A 19,797-nucleotide genomic window follows, 5' to 3' on the forward strand; every position below is an offset into this window, starting at 1 on the left:
GAGAGGTTCAAATCTTGATGACATAAGGAACCTTAGGACCACGTCTAGATTCCAGCCTGGAGTGGACAACCGACGTTCCTTTGAGGTCTCAAAAGACCTAGGGAGGTCCTGTAGATCTTTGTTGGTGGAAAGATCCAAGCCTCTGTGGCGGAAAACCGCTGCCAACATACTTCTGTAACCCTTGATCGTAGGAGCTGAAAGGGATCTTACTTTCCTTAGATATAACAGGAAGTCAGCAATCTGGGTTACAGTGGTACTGGTCGAGGAAACTGCATTGGTCTTGTACCAGCTACGGAAGACTTCCCCTTGAGACTGATAGATTCTGAGAGTGGATGTTCTCCTTGCTTTGGCAATCGCTCTGGCTGCCTCCTTCGAAAAGCCCCTAGCTCTTGAGAGTCTTTCGAAAGTCTGAAGGCAGTCAGACGAAGAGCGTGGAGGTTTGGGTGAACCTTCTTTACGTGAGGTAGACGTAGAAGGTTCACTCCTAGAGGAAGAGTCCTGGGAATGTCGACCAGCCATTGCAGTACCTCTAAGAACCATTCTCTCGCGGGCCAGAGCGGAGCCAACCAACGTCAGCCGTGTCCCTTTGCGAGAGGAGAACTTCTGAAGTACCCTGTTGACAATCTTGAACGGCGGGAATGCATACAGGTCGAGATGGAACCAATCCAGCAGAAAAGCATCCACGTGAACTGCTGCTGGGTCTGGAATCGGAGAACAATACAACAGGAGTCTCTAGGTTATCGAGGTAGCGAACAGATCTATGGTTGGCTGACCCCACAGGGCCCAAAGTCTGCTGCAAACATTCTTGTGAAGGGTCCATTCTGTGGGGATGACCTGACCCTTCCGGCTGAGGTGATCTGCCATGACATTCATACCGCCCTGAATGAACCTCGTTACCAGCGTGAGCTTTCGATCTTTAGACCAGATGAGGAGGTCCCTTGCGATCTAGAACAACTTCACGAAAGAGTCCCTCCCTGCTTGAAGATGTAAGCCAGGGCTGTGGTGTTGTCAGAGTCCACCTCCACCACTTTGTTAAGCTGGAGGGACTTGAAGTTTATCAAGGCCAGAAGAACCGCCAACAACTCCTTGCAATTGATGTGAAGTGTCCTTTGTTCCTGATTCCATGTTCCCGAGCATTCCTGTCCGTCCAAAGACGCACCCCAGCCCGTGTCTGATGCGTCCGAGAGGAGAAGGCGGTCGGGTTTCTGAACAGCCAAAGATAGACTTCCTTGAGAAGAAAGCTGTTCTTACACCACGCGAGAGAAGACCTCCTCTCTTCGGAAACAGGAACTGAGACCGTCTCTAGCGTCATGTCCTTTATCCAGTGAGCAGCTAGATGATACTGAAGGGGGGGAGGTGGAGTCTCCCTAACACGATGAACAGGGCCAGCGATGAAAGTGTCCCTGTTAGACTCATCCACTACCTGACTGAGCATCGGTTCCTTCTCAGCATGCTCTGGATGCATTCTAGGGCTTGGAAGATCCTTGGGGCCGACGGAAAAGCCCGAAAAGCTCGACTCTGAAGATCCATACCCAGGGAGACAATGGTCTGGGATGGGACGAGCTGAGACTCCTCAAAATTGACCAGGAGGCCCAGTTCCTTGGTCAGATCCATAGTCCATCTGAGAATCTCCAGACAGCGACGACTTGTGGGAGCTCTTAAAAGCCAGTCGTCTGACGGAGCCGGACACAAGATCATGGTACTGCTGCACAGTCTGTGAACTGTCAACCATGGGGAAGCGAGGAAGTACAGTGACAACCCGAAGCTGTCTAGACTGTCTGGGTCGTACAGACAACTCCTTATCGGGTTGCTGAGGTTGCCGCACTGCGTCACAACAAGTCACTTCTGCTGGTTGTTGAACGTCTTCCCAGTGACACACTGACTCCGTAAACAAAAAAAATCCTCTAACAAGGACTAAGCTTGGACTGCATGTCTTGCAACAAAGCTCAAGGTCTATGGGAGCAGGTGTGGTAACAGACGGGGTTAGCGACTGAAGTGGAACCATTACCTTCCCTGGGAGCATGTTATGCTTAAATAAAAGTCCATAGGAGGCTACGCAGCTAAAGGCTCCTCTCCAAATGACAGAGTCCTCAAGGGAATATCAGAAGGAGGGAGAAAAGCACTTTCTCATCTACAGGGACCATATCCGAGAAAAGCTAAGTTCTCTCAGTGAGGGTTTCACTGGTGCAAAAGCAGCAGACTAGAAGGCAACGTTATGAAACTGCTTGACAGTCTAGTGAGTTGGCAACAACCAAAGATGTGTGACTGAGAAGCATGCGGTAAGGTATGCAGAGCATGTTGTATGCAGAGCATGCTGTATGCAGAGCATGCTGTATGTAGAGCATGCTGTAAGGTAAGCAGAGCGTGTTGCATGGCGTGTAACATTTCTCAGAAATTCCATGACCAGTGCTAGAGTGAGTAATATCGCATTACCGTCCATTGAAAGTGCACGTGCCGAGGGAATTGATTTAGACTGTATTGTTGATGAATTTGATAGCCGGCATGATAATCGTAGAATTAAGCTACACTAAATGTACTATAATCTACTTCACCTCAGGAAAGGGAAACTCGCCCTGTTGGCAACACTGCATTACTTCATGCATGCTTGCATGGGGTTTAATATCAACATAATATTACCCTACATTCATAACTCATGATTCATTTTTGTTTAGAAGATATTTTTGCCATATTTTGCGATTTGTTAAAAATATATTGCAAGGAATACATATATATTTTTATATAAGTAATACAAATAACTTCCATTATCATAATGTTTGTGTAGGCATACATGTATATGATTACAAATGCAAGTTATGAAAGTAATGAGGTGTTATTATTGTCATTTGTTATTCCCAAGTTGAATGGGAAGAAGCTCAAGTTGAGGAAAAAGTGGCAGATGCATGCGTTGAGGTGGCTGACTCATAGCATGAGGTTGCTGCCTCAAGAGTTGCGCTTGCTGTAAGGGTTGCGGATGCGCAGTAGCAGGTTCCTGAGGAACGAGTTAAGGTTCCTGAGGTGTGAGCTGCAAGAGTTGTTGAGGTCGCTGCAGCGAGTGCTGAGGTGGCTGCCTCATTGATGGAAGAGGTTGTCGTACCTCAAGAGATTGTTGCCTCGCTGGTGGAACCGCAAGCGGAAGCGGAGGAAGTAAGGCATAAGACTCCTGCTCCCATTGCTGAGGTTGCCTTAAGGAAGGTTAAGGTTGCTGCACAACGCTGGTAACTGGCAACTCAGAACGCGGTAAGGTAGCCTGAGGAACCTCAACTTCGTACGCCTGGCAGACTGGACTGCGGTGAGGCGGAGCTCTCGCAGGAGGAGGCGGAGGTTGCTGCACACCGCTGGTAACTGGCAACTCAGAACGCGGTAAGGTAGCCTGAGGAACCTCAACTTCGTACGCCTGGCAGACTGGACTGCGGAGAGGCGGAGCGTTCGCAGGAGGAGGTGTAACCTTCTCAGCCTGAAACTCACGCATTAAGACCGCAAGCTGCGACTGCATGGACTGCAGCAAAGTCGTCTTGGGATCAACAGACGATAAAGTCTGTTGAGGCAAAGCCTTAACTCTCTTAGGAGGTGTGCAGTCACCTGATGACTGAGGAGAGTCAGAGCTAACCCAATGACTGCAGCCGGGTTGTTGAACTCTAACTTCGTACGTCTGGCATAGGTCTGGACTTTACGTTTAAGAGGTCTTGAGACCTGGGACCAGCGTTTTCTCCCCGAAATTTCTTCTGCAGACGAGCAAAATAAGGGCTCAATCGTCTGCGGGTGGGAGTGACGGTCTCTGTAAGACACGCCCGCAACCACCGAGGATACTTCTGTGCGCCGATCAAGGCCTGCCGAACCCTTTTGCCCTTCGACATTGCTTCTCCCCTGGGCTTGGGAGCTTGCAAGAGGTCCCGGACTGGGAGGACGACTGGCACGCACAGAAGTACCCTCACGCACAACACTGACACACTTTGCGCTAATCACTTATCACTTTTGATTTTCTGTTTGCACTTATTTCACTGAACTCGAAACTTTAAGTGGTTTGTACCTGAAACACGCAATTCTATCCTTTCTCAAAAGTTAGTAATTGCGAAAACAGAATTACAATGTAACAGAAAAATCTAATGAAAGATAAATAATTCAGTGGCTGGAAAGAGACTAAACACTAGATCAAATAAACTACGTTTAAAATCTCTCACCGCATAAAGCTTGAGAACAAGAAAAAACTCTAGAAACGTTTACCTTCTTCCCCTAAAGAGACTAGGGAGAAGAGCAAAAACGATAACAACGTTACTCGCTTGAACGAAACGTTTATCCTCCTCTTTCTCCCTCCGTCTCTATCTCTCTCTCTCTCTCTCTTGACTTAGAACCTGAGAGAAGAGCCCAATCATATATATCGTTAAAACATATTATTGTTAAAGGAAAAAACTGAAATATTTCCCAAAATGAAAAGTTCCTTTATTAGAATTAAAACCATTAAGTTAAGAAAGAATGAACAAAACGCTAGACACGGTTACTCTTACTGTAACGTGACACCGTGAAAATTCTCTCTCTATCGTAACGATAGAGCGCAAGTTGAACGTTCTGAACGTCAACAACTGCAGAGACAAAACAAAACGTTAGTTCAACTTTGAAAACAGTACGAGACTATCAAAGAAATTCTTTCAAAAACATTAAAATAGCATAATATGTTAACAGGTAAAACCAAAATGACGGGCTCAATGTTAATTAACTTCGGTACCAAGAAAAGACCGCCTACTATTAGGAAAGGTCGAATATAAACAAATATAAAAATTAATTTTAATAAGTTTATAATAAAAGGAAGTTAATCGAAGAGGCCTATAAAAGGCGGAGAGATATAAAATAAATCTATAACTTTTGTTAAGCAAAATTAAGAAAGAGAGTCTATACTCTCTTAGACACCAACACTTCCGTCTAAGGGAAGGGTCGGCCATTTAAAGGTGAAAGAGAGTTCATACTCTCTTCGTCACCATAATTAATCAAATTAATTCCAAAAGTTAGCTTAGCTAATAATAAAACTTCCTGAATAGCGAAAGCTGAAATCTTAGAGCAATACTTCACCAAAAACCGTGAACAAGACTCCAAAATTATAAGCGTATCCATGAACGTCTTGCCGGAAGCACGACAGAGGAAAAATTGAAGTGGTGTCAACAAGAAGTACTGCAGTACCTGGCCACAGGTGGCGCTTGTGAAGTACACCCCCCTCTTGTATAGCGATCGCTGGCGTATCCCTTCCGTAGAATTCTGTCGGGCAACGGAGTTGACAGCTACATGATTATCGGGTAAGTTTAATATTGAAAATTACATTCACACTAATGTCAAGAAGTGTAAGAAAATAAGTTATAAAATTCTATAAAACTACTGACGATACAGCACACAAAATTATACATTTTATAAGTTAGAGAGAATGGTTTTCATACAAATAAGATATAAAAACCATTCAAAACGCTATTTCATAGTAACAAAACTACTGAATTGCAAGCTTTAGGGGCTGCTTAAGATAGTCGAACTAAACCGTAAACTTTCAACAATAAAATATACAAGTAACAAATATCAAGAGACATCCTTTGCTCAAATATCTATATTGCTCTTACTTTTGGCTCAATATGACACTTACAAATGCATCTATAACATCAGTTGTTTGATTACGAGACCATTAAAATATCCCAAGATTGCCAGTTGTCTGCCATACAGAAATAGCCTACGGCATAGAAGCCCTTTGGTCCACTACAAATAAGTATCCATCCCCCAACTCACTTTTATTGTCAACCCTGTGCTGTAATAGATCAATTTGTTTATCTTCGTGTTAATTTTTTTTACATGAGATCCGATTCTTCAAAACTTACTGATACTTTTTATCAATGCTCATTTAATCCACCTTACATTTTTAAGAAATGCGTATCTGAGATAAATGAAGGATTTTAATACATGACAGGTATTGTTGGTTGTTAATTTTATCTAGTATTACCAATTATCCCCATAGGAGTTACAAATTTGCATTGATCGTTTTATTCCTATGATTTTCTCAGTTTGTGTCGAATTTCTTAAAGTCATTATTTTGGCAGAAAAAATTTGACTTGTAAATTACACTTAACCATAAACACTTGGTTAAATAGCACCTATAGGGGTTTGTTGTTCATGCTAATTACACATTTTCCTCATTTTATTTATTGAACTTTGATGGAAGAGTAAATTTGGTGCTGGTTTTATACTCTGACTTATAATTTTCTGTTTTTTTTTTAAGCATTGTGAAGGTTTCAGGTAATTCGTTATTTCCTTGTCGGCTACCTTTCTAGCATTATAAATTTGATTTAGTAATCCTTGTTATATATGTAATGGTTTCATGCCTTTTTCATCTAATATCACTTATATCTCTTTAAACTATAATTAAACTTGAAAGATTTAGATCTCAAAGCTTCAGACCTTGTGAAGATAGAAAAAAAAACAGGTTTTTTGGTAAGGAAATGTAATATAACAATGACAAAAGTTATGGATGAGGAACAAATATTGTATAATACAAATTCAAGCTGACAGAAACCTTTGTAAGTGAAAATTTCAGGTATAAACGCAAAACCTATATGGGTATATATAAGGAAAAATCACCTAGGTAATAGATAAAAAAAATGTTTGCAAATAATGTATAGTACTCAAGTTATGAATATATGGTGAAATATAGATCAATATAACATAATGAGGAGCAAAGACATTTGTAGAAAACTGGTACTTTAGTAAGAGACTTTAAAAGCTTTTATGTTTTCAAACATTTTTTTTTTTTTAAACTTTTAAATTTAAACCTAGTTCATGACCTTTATATTTGACATATCATTATTAAAACCCCTCAAAAGGAAAAAAAAGTATTTCCATCAAATAATTAAATCACAAGGTTTGCTCTCTCATTAACTAATTCACAATTGCTCTTACTCAAGCACACTATCCAGGTTCAGCATCAACTTAAAGAGTGCTTATAAGCTTAATGATTATCTAAGAAGAAGCCTTTTTGAAGACTTGAAAATCATACATGGCAATACATCCAAGGGAACATCCTTTAATGCCAGCAAGGTTGGCTTAAACCTTTCAAAGATTTGAACTAACGTCCCAAATGTGAAATTACCTGACACGGCAGCAAATGTCGATGAAATGGCTGCCTAGGGAAATTCTTGAAATGCTAAGGACATTATAGAAGTTGGTAAGTTTTTACCAAAGTATATTTTTTATGCTCATGAAATAGGATAACACTGGAAACGGAAGCCGAACAGACCATATATTTTTGTGGGGGGGGAGAACAAAAAAAAAGTCAAGGATTGGCTTGAAAAATAGGTTAAAACTGCAACTTCGTGACAATGCTTCCGAGGATTTCAAGCAGAAATCTCTGTCACTGTACCCAATAGAGAGCCCAGAGTTCTTAAAAAAAAAATAGCAAAGGGCTCTCTTACTATTGTATGAGAGTAACCCCAAAGCCTAAGTTACACTGGCCATTGTTCATGATTTCTTTTTTACCTATTTATCCCATAGATACAGAATTCTTCCCTTGAGAAGAACATCCGATTTAACATATGATTTTGCTGTTGGACAATGTCCAAGGCCACCCATTCTGAGATAACTATCATCCAAACAATGGGATTTTATATAAATTTCTTTCCCAGTCTTTTGATTAAAAAAAAAAAAAAGTCTCATGCTTTGCTAAAGCCTTTCATGCTTGACTACGCATAAAACAAAAATTGTTGTGGTGTTAGAAACAATTTGCCATAACTTATTTGTTTCATAAAAAACTTTTATTTATTAATGAAAATAACCTCTACAGATATCGTAACATAAGCATTTGAAGTGTACAGCTCTACTTAGTAGAAATTCAAAATTTTGAATAATACTCTACAGTCAGAACTGGGCAGTCAAGAAAAAAAAAGTTGTCTATGACAAGTTATTAACTTCAACAGGCTAACTAACTGTAAAGGAAAATTTCATTTCTGTTTTAGTGACATTTAATTTCTATTTGAAAGCTTTTTAATGAGAGAAAGTTGAACATATTTCATGTTCTGATACCTTTAAAGATTTCTTTTTTAAGTGTGATTTTTTTGTTAAATAAGCTATCAAATTATCAAAATTTTATCTTCATTATTTTTCAAACTGAAACAAACTACTTTATCTATATGAAAATTATTTAAGATTATAATATAAAAAGAACAATCAAAATCTTAGAACTTTAAATTTTGTTTCCGAGAGAGAAAATCAAAATCTTTTCACACCATTGATCTCATATTACAATTATTTTTATTATAAATCTTATGTACTGTATTATCAAATAACATATAATCACTGACTGAACTGTATCATTTTTCAGAACCTCTCATAATAATTTCTATTGCTAAATTTTTATTGCACTGTGTGGGTATTTCTTAACATGGTCATCAAACAATTAGCAGGTGTTGATGATTAATTTGTTCGTGTTTGTTTTGTAGTTACTGTTTTGTTATTACTGTACTATCATTATCATAGAAGAAAGTATCATTATGCACTATAGTAAGCACTTTGTATTTTTCACAATTATACAAACGCAAGTTCTTTACATTTGAGATATGATTCAGCGCAAGCTAGTTTAGCCATGAAAACTTTCCTAACATGAGGTGTCCATGGCCTCCGCTAGTTAGCAGGGGGTAGACCAGCCCGCCTGCTCACATACTCACCCAATATCTGAGCAAACTTTTGATTGTAAGCAGGACTTCTAGGGGGAAGGTGATGGCGGGAAAAAGAATGTGTTAAGAACTTGATTTGTATAATTAGAGAAAATATAAATTACTTCAAAATTTGATATATGTTCCTGCACAAATACAAACCCTCGTTCTTTACATAGGAGACTCACCCTAAGGTGGGTAGAAGTCCTTCTCCAACTGGCTGAAAACCTTTGTCCCAGTATAACAAAACCAAGCTCTATAGAGTGGGAAAAGTATCCAGACATCTTATGTACCATTGGCCTGTCAATGCCAGAAGGTTGACAGCCTGTACAACAATGGGTAGTGGGTGGAATCTTGCAGTGAGACTTTATCCAGGAAATATAAAGAGTGGATTGACACTCATGCATACTGAAACCCTGACACGGCCAAACACCCCCTCACTATACAAATCTGGCTATACAAATCCGATTCATTTAAATGGGGTTTACTCCTGTGTCAATTTTTTTATGACCAGATAGAGAGAACAGGTGTCAAATTGGTAACTATATAATAGTTTACTAGGCAACTCCACTGCTTAACAGTTTTACGTGCTGCGACGAGGCACGCTTCACTTGATCCTAGTAAAGACTTGTGGGGTGGATGAGGTAGGGCCTTTGCATAAATGACTTGGGGTTCATGTTAGTATAGCTAAGAAAAATACAAATTGTATTGTAGTTTATTCCTACATGGATACAAACTTCTTTGTCATTTATATGGGGGAGTCTTCCTAACGTGGGAGGAAGTCACCATCAAGAGAAGATCATTGAAGCTCTATGTCATGATCAGAAACAAAAATTTAAAAGTGATAAACAAATTAGGACAGTTCAGCCAGCTTATGAAGAGTTGGGGCTGAAGTGTCAAATGCCTCTAAGTAATGACAAGGAAAGTTAATCTTACCTACATTAGGGCGTGGTTAACAGAGGTACTCCAAGGTCAAGTGCTTGGAGAAGGTTGGTACACACTGTCCTTGATCCACTGTTCAAACCCTTATAATGCAGAGAATAATTAATGCTGTGACAGGATAAGTGTCTTGTAAGAGGACCTAGGAGAACAGTTTTAAATAGTGGCCTGTGAAGCTGGTCTACCTCTTCCAGACCCCTGCACTAAATACTTGGGCCACTGAGTGGTTCTTATGAAACGCCAAGGTTGCAGCAAGGCCACAAATGTCATGTGCTCAAGGGGGTACCCCTGGTAGCATTTCCCTCAAGGAAATAATAGTTTCCAACTACTAAAAGGTAATAGTTTTCTTTAGAGATTTTCTTTTTGGAATGACAAGTACTCATGAACAGATTAAAAATCTTAGGTCTGAGAGGGGCTGTCTTCTTCACTTATTTCCCGACTGCTCTTATGGGACAGAATAACAGACTATCCAGGTCATTAGTTACCTCTTCAAGATGAGATCATGAATGAATCAAATCTTGAGTAAAGTATAGCCTTATGGGGTCTTAGCCACAATCTCTGGAACAAAAGAGAAAGATAATTCTCTCCACCCTTTGGAACGTAAAGAAAGATAGGCCATGTAATTTGTGTTCCCTCTTGGCTGAGGCTTGGCCAGGAAGGAAGACAGTCTTTAGGGTAAGAACCCTATCTAGAACTTTTATGTAAAGGGTTCAAACATAAGGGGCTATTTCAAGGGACCTAAGAACCTTGATCACATTCCAAGAGGTAGGTTTAAGTTACTGAGTACAGGTCGGTTAAAAGTTTCTGACAAGAGCTGAGAGTTTAAAGACTTTTACCACAGTGAATGGGAGTATGCAATCAGCGGAATAGTTACTTTGAGTGGAGTAATATTATGCCCCAAGTGCGTGCTGGGAGCGATTCCCTTTCAAGAAAAGGTTCTACCATTTGCCTGAATCTCATCACCCTGTTGACAGATGGGAATGTTCTAACTTGTACTAAGTTGATTTCCATGCCTAGGTATCTGATATGTTGTTGGGGGATGAGGTTGAACTTCTCTAGGTTCAGCTGGATCCCTAACTTCTTACAGAAGTCCAGGAGAAGATCCCTGGACGTATGAGAGAGGCTAGTGACTGCTAGAAGAAGCCAGTTGTCCAGATACCAAATGAGCCTGATGCTCATGGCATGAGCCCAGGCTGAGATAAGGGAAAAGATCCTGGTGATGACCCGAGGTGGTGTGAAGAGACCAAAGCACTGGACATGGAAGTGGTAGACCTTGTCTCCTAAAGTGAACATCTGGCACTTCCTCGATCAAGGAAGGATGGAAACCTGAAAGTACAGTACACGTCTTTCAGATCTAAGGTCAGCGGAAAATAGTTCTTCCTGATGGCCTGAAGAACTGGGGCTGGAGTCTCCTTCTTGAACCTTATAAAACAAACAGGTTTAAGTGGGACAGGTCTATGATGGGTCTTGAGCCCCCTGTCAGTTCTTTATATTTTCTGTTACTGCAAAATGGGAAATTGCTCCTGACCAGTGATCTAATAAAGAGCAGGCCTGAATGGCAGCAACCACCATGTTCTACATTTTGGATGCAGAGAAAGTGGAAGGTAGGTTGGGCAACTTGGAACGCTGGGTACCAGATTGACAACATTAGGATCAATTGGTAGAAGGCTCGGGTGATCCTCAGAATATACATAAAACTTTCCTCCAACGAGAAAGTGCAAGAGGGTTAGTTTCAAGGATCTGCTCAATTTAACAGAATTCTTGGGTGCTGAGACTTGATTATTGAAGAATTTTTCTGTGTCACAGGTCTGGTTCAATAGTGAAACATCAAAGCAGTCTTGCACTCTGCGACTGCTGAAAGATTGCATCTATAGTACAACATCTACTTGTGACATGTGCACAAGGAGGTTCTCCCAAACCGTCCAAACGATGAACAAGACTCAATCTTTAAGAAATGGTTGGTTTCAGACCCAGACATTAAAACCTTAATAGGGGCCCCATAACTCCAACGGGGTCCGGAGAGTCATCAATAGGGATCAGGCCATGATCTTCCTGATTCGGCTCCTATTTAAGAGTATAAGGCGGTTCCATCTTAGGAACTGCGCCAGAAAATTTAATTCTTCCATGCAAGTCCTTACTTTCTCGGATATCTTTACACGAATGATGAGAAAAGAAGACAGAGAAAGACTGGGAGGAATTGTATTCACTGCTCTGTTTAGCATAGTTCTCTATATCTATAAGCATGAGAAGGGGCAGAAAGAATCTTTCTCAGAACTATCCATGAGATGAAAAGGACCACTCAGAGGGAGCGACTTGGGACGCCTCCTACATGGGGCATGTCTGCGACGCTTTCAGCTGGTAACCACATCATTCTAAAGTAAGTGTATGGTGGTACCACCTGAGGAAAATTATTTTTCCTCTTGATTCTGAAATTAAGAAATACCTGAAAGAGAAGGTTTTGGTTGTTCCCTAGACCATGTAACCTCCGAAGTAGTATGAACAATAGGCCAGATGTTTGCTTGCGTAGATTGTTGTAAAAATAATAATTTGTCATTGTTATGACTTCTTGATTCAAACAAGGTAAATGGGTTCTAAAGGTAGAGGCTACCTGGTAGTCAACCTGGGTTGACGCAGATGCCTAATTGTGAGCAACATTATGTCTATGTGCTTGGGGGATAGCATGATCACGTCTTACATCTCTAAGATGTGGAATGGTGTCATTCACTGTGCAGAATGATGCACTCACGTGCTGGAATGACGGTACATTTTGCGACGTTAGCACGGCGTGTACAGACATGGCAGCCTGTGTACGCTGAGGTAAAGTTAGTAGGCAGTGAAGACTGGCCTTCTGTAATGATAGTTTTGAAGGAAATGATGTGATTGTGCTCTGACAAATCGGCCAAACCAATAAAAAACGAGTCGTGGACACTTCAGAAGAAGTCCAAACAGCGTCAGAATAAGTGATAGGAGAATTCTGGACGAGCCCGGAGAATATTTGCAAGAAGAGTGATGCCGAAGATCCCTGGGCGTATGAGGCTAGTCAGGCTCATAAGAACTAGTGGGTGAAAGATAAGTATCTTCCAATATAGCCACATCAGTAAGTGGAGAAACGACAGTCAACTCGAAAGAGGCGTTTTTTGATGAGAATGAGGGGAGACTTTAGACTTTCAAGGATGAAACCTCAAGAAATAAAAAGTCATCTTGCTGGAACTACACCATAAAGGGCTCACCACTAAGCACACTAGTGGGAGGTGAGGGAGATCTGTGTTGATTAGTGTAATTAGGCACTAAGGACACGGGGAATGCAGGGCCGTAGCCAGGGGATCAGTCTTTGGAAGTGTTTAATGATCTCTAGGCTCATAGAGGGATAACACTCTGGAAAAGGGAAAAGGAAGAACGGGGTGGGAATATCATACGTCGCAGATGCGAGCTTACGTTTCTTGCCATCCAAGGAAAAAGACAAGGGGAACGATCCCTTTTAGCTAATTTTTTTGACAACGGGAACGATATTTCTCTCACCGAGATGACGACCACTCCCTACAATACTTGCAAGGGGATTCTATAGAAAACCACTTACCATGGCAGTTCGGCGAAAGGGGATACGGATCTATCTCAACCAGACTCATGAAAGTGCCACAAGGGCGACCATCACAGCCAGGGCAAGTCCTCATGACACTACCAACACTAGACATGACATAATAAAGCATGGAACGCACTGCAAGGGTCATCCAGTGTGGAGAAAGTCGTGATTGTACAGCGGCAAGAGATGACCGCCTCTTTACAGGGAAACCAGGAGAGAAGTGAAGCATACCTCACAGCAGCACATTACACTGCCCTTAAAGTAGTGGAGTTACCTATTATATAGTTAACAATTAGGCACCTTTTCTTTCTTTCTGGTTGTAGAAAATTGACATACTGTATCAGTAAACCCATATGATTGACTAAGAAGTTTGTATACGCATAGGAATAAATGACTCATAACAGGTTTCCCTAATATCGTAAAATCTGTATATTTTAATCTCGGCCAAAATACCAGATACCACACAACATAAATATCAAATCAAGACCACACACAACTGGGCTTGCATACTCACATTGGCAAATCTATTTACAATTTTCGATATATGAGATGTGACTGCAGATAGGCATCCTTTCAACTGCTCATTTTCATCACTCAATTGGCCAACCCAAGTTTCATATTGACCTAGTACTTTCCGGTGCATCTCTTCTTCATGCCTATAAGATAATAATGGTACATGAAGTGGAAATATGCAAGAAAACAAGAACCCTTACTAAATGAATAGGTTATAAAAGAAAATTAAACAAATCCCCCACATATGATAAGACCCATTTCAAGATTAGGTTCTTAAGTCAAAAGGTTCTCAAGTCCAACATGATTAACTTAGTCTCCCAGCTTGTAAACTCCAACTCCATTATTTTCAGTCAGCTGCTTTTCTAAGACTAGGGAGTTAGCTTAAAAATGTATTAAAAATTCTTGCTACTATTTCCGCATAAAAAAAAAAAAACTTCAAAAAGGAAGTTAAATTTTTTTTATTCATTTGTAAACAGCTTCTTGAGTTCATAAGTAGAATGTTCTTATCCTGGGGATATACTAGAAGTTAATAAAAAAAAACTATTTCTTTACATAATTCTCAATTCTCAGGGTGAAGACCAGAATGGTGGCTATTTTTAGTGAAGATAAGTTTTGTTATTAATGACATTTCTCACACTCATCAAAATAAAACATTCAAGACAGGATATATTGCATACAATATAACAAATTATGCTAGAATCTTACCGAGCCCCAGAAGCCTCTGTTTTCCAAGTTGCCCGTGAACGATTTGATCTAGTTAGCGTGTTTGAGACTGTAATAGCAATAGGACGTGTTTCAGACAGCCTCTCCCCTGATACTAATCTATGTAGACGTTCTCGAAGACGATTATTTTCAGTCTGTAATGATAAATCCTGTTATTGGAAGGGTAAAAAAATTAATCCATTCAGTATTAAACTTTAATAGTCTACAATGAATCAGATATTTAAATGCTATAATACACTAATACTTAATACCAGACATTGATTAGTCTACAAATAATCAGATATCTAGCTATTATAATACACTAATAATGAACAAAATTAAAATGCTTCTTAAAGCAAAGCAGTCTTCACTAACAGCAACCAATTAGCTGTGATTCAAAATGCCATACATAAATAAAAATAAAAGAAATGTTTGAATGTAATTTCCAAAAATAAAGCATAACAAAAATGTTAACAAACAACAACACCAAAGAAATTATGAAGCCCTTATATGCCTGAAACTACAATTACGTAATATCCAAGTATGAACAGCAAAATTTATTAGGTAGCCAGCAATCCTAGACCATAACCTTCCAAGTGTGGTGTTGGCAGACTTTTGAATTTGACTGAACATTTCAGTAAAAGCTAAGGAGACATCTGGCAACTACAAAATTTTGCAGGTAATACATACATGCATGAAAGAAAAAGAATATCTACAGAATGAGATAGTTATTTTCAATGAGATAGCAATTTTCATTAAGTAACAATTATTATTTTATAGCTATAGACGTATATCCTATAGAAAAATAAGAAACATCGCTCTTACAGTGATAGGAATAAGGAATACAATTTTCAAAGGTAATTTGTATACAGTAAATCTATTCCTTTACAATCGTACAGTCGTAAAGCCATGGCTGAAAAATCGCAAGTAGATACGGAAATCTAGGGTAACTTTTATAATTTTATTATATCACTTATCTTTATAAATTTAAGCTTTTCTAAGATGAAATATTAATATTTTAATAGAATATAATAAAAATATGAAAAACATAACTTATCTGACTTCAGAAACATGCAATATAGAGAGGAATTGTTGACATAGATTTTCAACTGTGAAATGACAAGGGATTGCCGTATTTCCTACCTATATAAACCCAAGTTTCATTTGTTTGATGTCAGCTACCCCCCAAAATTGGGGGAAGAGCCTTGGTATGTGTATGTATGTACAGTAAGTATAAACCCAAGTAATTTAATAGGAGAATCCTTTCTGCAAATGTGGATACAGCTATTAAAACTTTACGAGGTGGCGGTAGTTACTGCTTTGTCGCAGTGAAGCTCAGAGAATTGGTAGGAGTCACGTGTACACCTATCGATCGGTCTTTTGGACTACTGTACTGTATTTCGTCCATAAAGGGAAAAAGGACACTATTTTGCCCTTCTATCCTAAGCAGCAGTATTTAAAGATTTAAAGGATACTTATGAATAGCATAAGCAAGGAACAGTGCCAATGCCTAGAGACAGACCATATTTATATATGATCAATGCACATGTCCCCTCTCCCCCCAAGCTAGGACCAGGGAGGGCCAGGCAATGGCTGCTGATGACTCAGCAGGTAGACCTATAGGCTTCCCCAAACTCCCCATCCTTAGCTCACAAGGATGGTGAGATTGCATACATTACAAGAAACTATAAACATTGAGCAGTAATCGAACCAAAGTCCGGCGATCACCAGGCAGGGACGTTTCCAATAGGCCACCACAAGGTGAGTCAGGAGGAGGAGGAGAAGGAACTTCAAGTTCTCCTTCTAAGGGTCGTTAAAGGTCTATTAACGACACTCCCACTAGGAAGAGGGCATGGGAACACATTGGAGAAACAGCACGAACAAGTGACAAATGACGCGTCCTTGGTGCCTATCCGGGAATAGGAAGACACTGAAGGAAAGAAGATGGACAATGCCCTTCTGCTTCAGACTGAGCAGAAATCAAACCTCCTCCTCCTAACTGTGCACTTTGATGTCTAAGGATTACCAACCTCCTTGGGAATATATTGTCGAGTTTGTTCAGGAAACTGTCAAACAGCTACAGTTATTGAGAAACCAGAGGAAATCCATCCTTCCTTCTAAATATCCCTTACTGACAATGATTTACCAACACAATTATCTAAAAGAAATACCCAGATTAGGGAGCCAGAACAATATTTGTACTATCCTTTGGCTGAAAACAAAGCTAGAGGTCTGTGGCCTGTAAGATTGGCAGGTTTTCCCGCCAACCAATAGTAACTAATACCACCTCGTTAAAGGTTTCAACAGTCTTATTCAGCTTCACTGAAAGCATACTCCTATTAAATCATAAGGGTTTGTATTTGTGTAGGAACAGGCCATTGTATTGTGCCACATCTATATTTTGTATCTGCAAGATGTCTCTTTATTTTGCTGTCGTGTAACAAAATTCCTAAAGCCATATATACATGACAATCGCTTGGGTAATGCCACAGCATGTTAGAAAAAACTGCCTTACTAATTAAATTGAGGGGAAAACCAAATATAAAGTTTTTATAAATAAATTGCAAGTTTCTTTTTATACCAAAACCTTCTCCTGATGACATAGAGTACCACTGATACCTGGTTTCAGGTATCTGAATGATTACCTAAATTGAATCTTACTTCTATTCCATTAAGAATGTATGAGAAGGGTCTTGTGGCCCTGACCTGATGACTTTCAATCCATTAAGAATGTTACTAGTTTTAAGTGGCACAACCTCAACGACTGTTTTCATCTAAATTGGTTTCATACACACGATTAAGTGAAGAAAATGTTGGAATGCAGGAACCAGGAGCTTCAACTCTTCTTTGGGAATTATAGTGAAGTTTGAACTGATTTATTTATACCTAAGCTAAGGGTAAGAATTGAAATATATAAAACAAAGTTTGAGCTCATGCACCAAAATATAATTAAAATTAAAAAACTTGAGCTTTGAAAACCAATGCGCAATACTTACTTCTTTCTTACGAAGTTCATGCTGATGATGTGCCTCACGTTGCTGCAACACACTATTCAACCTTCGAACCTGTATAATAACAAGAAAAAAATAGAGCATCATCTGTGATCAATTTCAAAACATTTCATAATGACAACAAAAGAATACAGTATTGGTTTGATCACATGAAAAACTACTTTGTTCCAGTTCTCTCTTAACATTCTAGTTCACTCTTTCCATTGTCATAGCATTGGTTACAAGAAATGTGTATTATTATATGTTACATAAACTATTAAGTAATCATAAACAAGACTAAGAAAACTATAACCAAACCTCTTTTAAAAAATCAATATATTTCTAAAAATTACAATACTGTAATTTTACTTCAAGTTACACATGAATAGAAATAAATAAAATATGAAAAAACAAGCTGGCTTTCAAGTAATTCAATTTAAAACATTTTTTATGTCGTCGTGTAATGTGAAGCAACATTCAACTCTAAAATACTCATAGAAAATATAAATGAAAACCATGAAGCTGTGTACAACACAATCCTGCATGATAATAAAAGGTACAAACAATATACTAAAAAGGAAAAACAATTTTATAATTTACAAAACAATTCTGACTACGATTCATGAACCACCAACAATAGGAAGTGATATTTACCTCATCTTTCTCCGACTTAAATTTTGAGCTGAGAGTTTTATTTACAGACAAAGCTTGCCTCTCCCTCTCTTGAGCATCACACACTAATCTTTCCTTTTCTTCCACTGAAGTCCTGAGGTCCTTAACATTATTCTGTTAGAGGGGGAATAATAATAAAGCTTAATTAATGTTTTTATATTCAATCTTCATGCTCAATTACATGAGGTTTACTTTCTTTTTTAAGCGAAATAATGTTTTTTATCTCATCTTCATGTTCAATTAAATGAGGTTTACTTTCTCTTTCAAGTGAAATAATGTTTTTATCTCATAATCTTCATGCTTGATTAATTGAGGTCTACTTTCTCTTTTAAGTGAAATAATGTTTTTATCTCATAATCTTCATGCAATTGAGGTCTACTTTCTCTTTCAAGTGAAATAATGTATGTATCTCATAATCTTCATGCTCAATTAAATGAGATCTACTTTCTCTTTCAAGTGAAATAATGTTTTTATCTCAAAATCTTCATGCTCAATTAAATGAGGTCTACTTTCTTTTTCAGGTGAAATGAAGTATCAAAATGGAGCAAAAGATGCAGGTCTTACATATAGAGAAGAAATACTGTACAGACATCAATGGCTTGAAATAAATATTAATAAAAACAACACATATTGTCTCCAAAAGGGAATACATTTATGAAAGAAGGTTGTATACATGAGAAATGATGTGCGATTAACAATGGTGTATTATATAATTAAGAGAACCTATAATTGTATTAGCCACAGAACTATCAAGTTTTAATGTACTGTACTTTCTTAATCTAAATGATAATTCACTATTTCTTATCTTGTTTTATGAATTTATTCTTGAAAAATAAAGAAATTATGATGCTTAAGGGAAAGACAGTTTACTCTAACTTTCAAGGCTATACAAGACACTTCAGTCACCTTCGGTTATCATTATCGCCATAGTTATGCCCAGAGCAATAAAGTGTACGCTGAGGATATTAGTTTGTCTTAAAACCATAAACAACCCTTTATCATTATTTTGACAATCAAAAAAAATCTCTAGATGAAAAAGAAAGGATTCAGATGTGGAAGATTGAGATGTTAACCAGCTAGATGGCACAGGATAACAAGAATAAAAGACATAAAAGTACTTGGATTAGATGAGAATTCAGATAGAGATAAACAATAAACATGTAACCTGATAAAGGAAAAACCATATTTAGTAATAATACTGATGAAATATTTGTTAAAAGAATTAATACCTGTTTTCGCATCTTTAATTATTCATAAGATACTCTTAATCAATTGCACACAATTAACTTTACTTCCTGTTATTTACAACAAAAATCTGTGTAGGTTTAATGTTTTAGAATATGAAGTTTCATCCTCCCCATGTTCTGCTTATGTCACCTTAGTAGAGTGACCATTTACTGTACAGTACTACTATTACCTCACCAAATTCAATTTTTTTGTTTTTATTGTAAATACAATACCTGAAAATGACTAATATCTGAAGCATCTCTTCTTCTCTGATCCAGCAGAGAATTACTGTCTCGGACAGCTGATCGATACAACTGAGTCATCTCCCAGCAAGCATTTACAAGGGATATGAGGTTCAATTTTTGACTTGGCAAATCAATGAAGTTGCAATTCAACCCCATCCCTTGCAGTTCCTGCAGGGGTAAATAAAAATAATGCACCACAAGACAAAACAGCTTTGAAAATTATTTCCACGTCAAAAAGGTTCAGACATTTCCAACTTTAT

The 19,797-nt window shown here is 38.6% G+C and overlaps 1 protein-coding gene across 3 annotated transcripts in view; it reads right to left on the minus strand.

Annotated features, from left to right (window-relative positions):
* Positions 1–19,797, minus strand: part of LOC137617233 (afadin- and alpha-actinin-binding protein B-like) — a 402,814-nt gene that overhangs the window by 19,851 nt on the left and 363,166 nt on the right. For 2 of the 3 annotated variants that reach the window (XM_068347177.1, XM_068347179.1), the window contains exons 3-7: positions 19,526–19,705; positions 18,048–18,179; positions 17,400–17,468; positions 14,407–14,573; positions 13,703–13,844 (exon numbers count right to left, since the gene is read on the minus strand). In XM_068347177.1, the coding sequence (XP_068203278.1) occupies positions 13,703–13,844; positions 14,407–14,573; positions 17,400–17,468; positions 18,048–18,179; positions 19,526–19,705 (690 nt within the window). The remainder of the gene's footprint in view (positions 1–13,702; positions 13,845–14,406; positions 14,574–17,399; positions 17,469–18,047; positions 18,180–19,525; positions 19,706–19,797) is intronic. The other variant, XM_068347178.1, reaches the window with a different exon arrangement.

The sequence above is a fragment of the Palaemon carinicauda genome, chromosome 23, assembly GCF_036898095.1.
Source record: "Palaemon carinicauda isolate YSFRI2023 chromosome 23, ASM3689809v2, whole genome shotgun sequence".
Classification (NCBI taxonomy): Eukaryota; Metazoa; Arthropoda; class Malacostraca; order Decapoda; family Palaemonidae; genus Palaemon; species Palaemon carinicauda.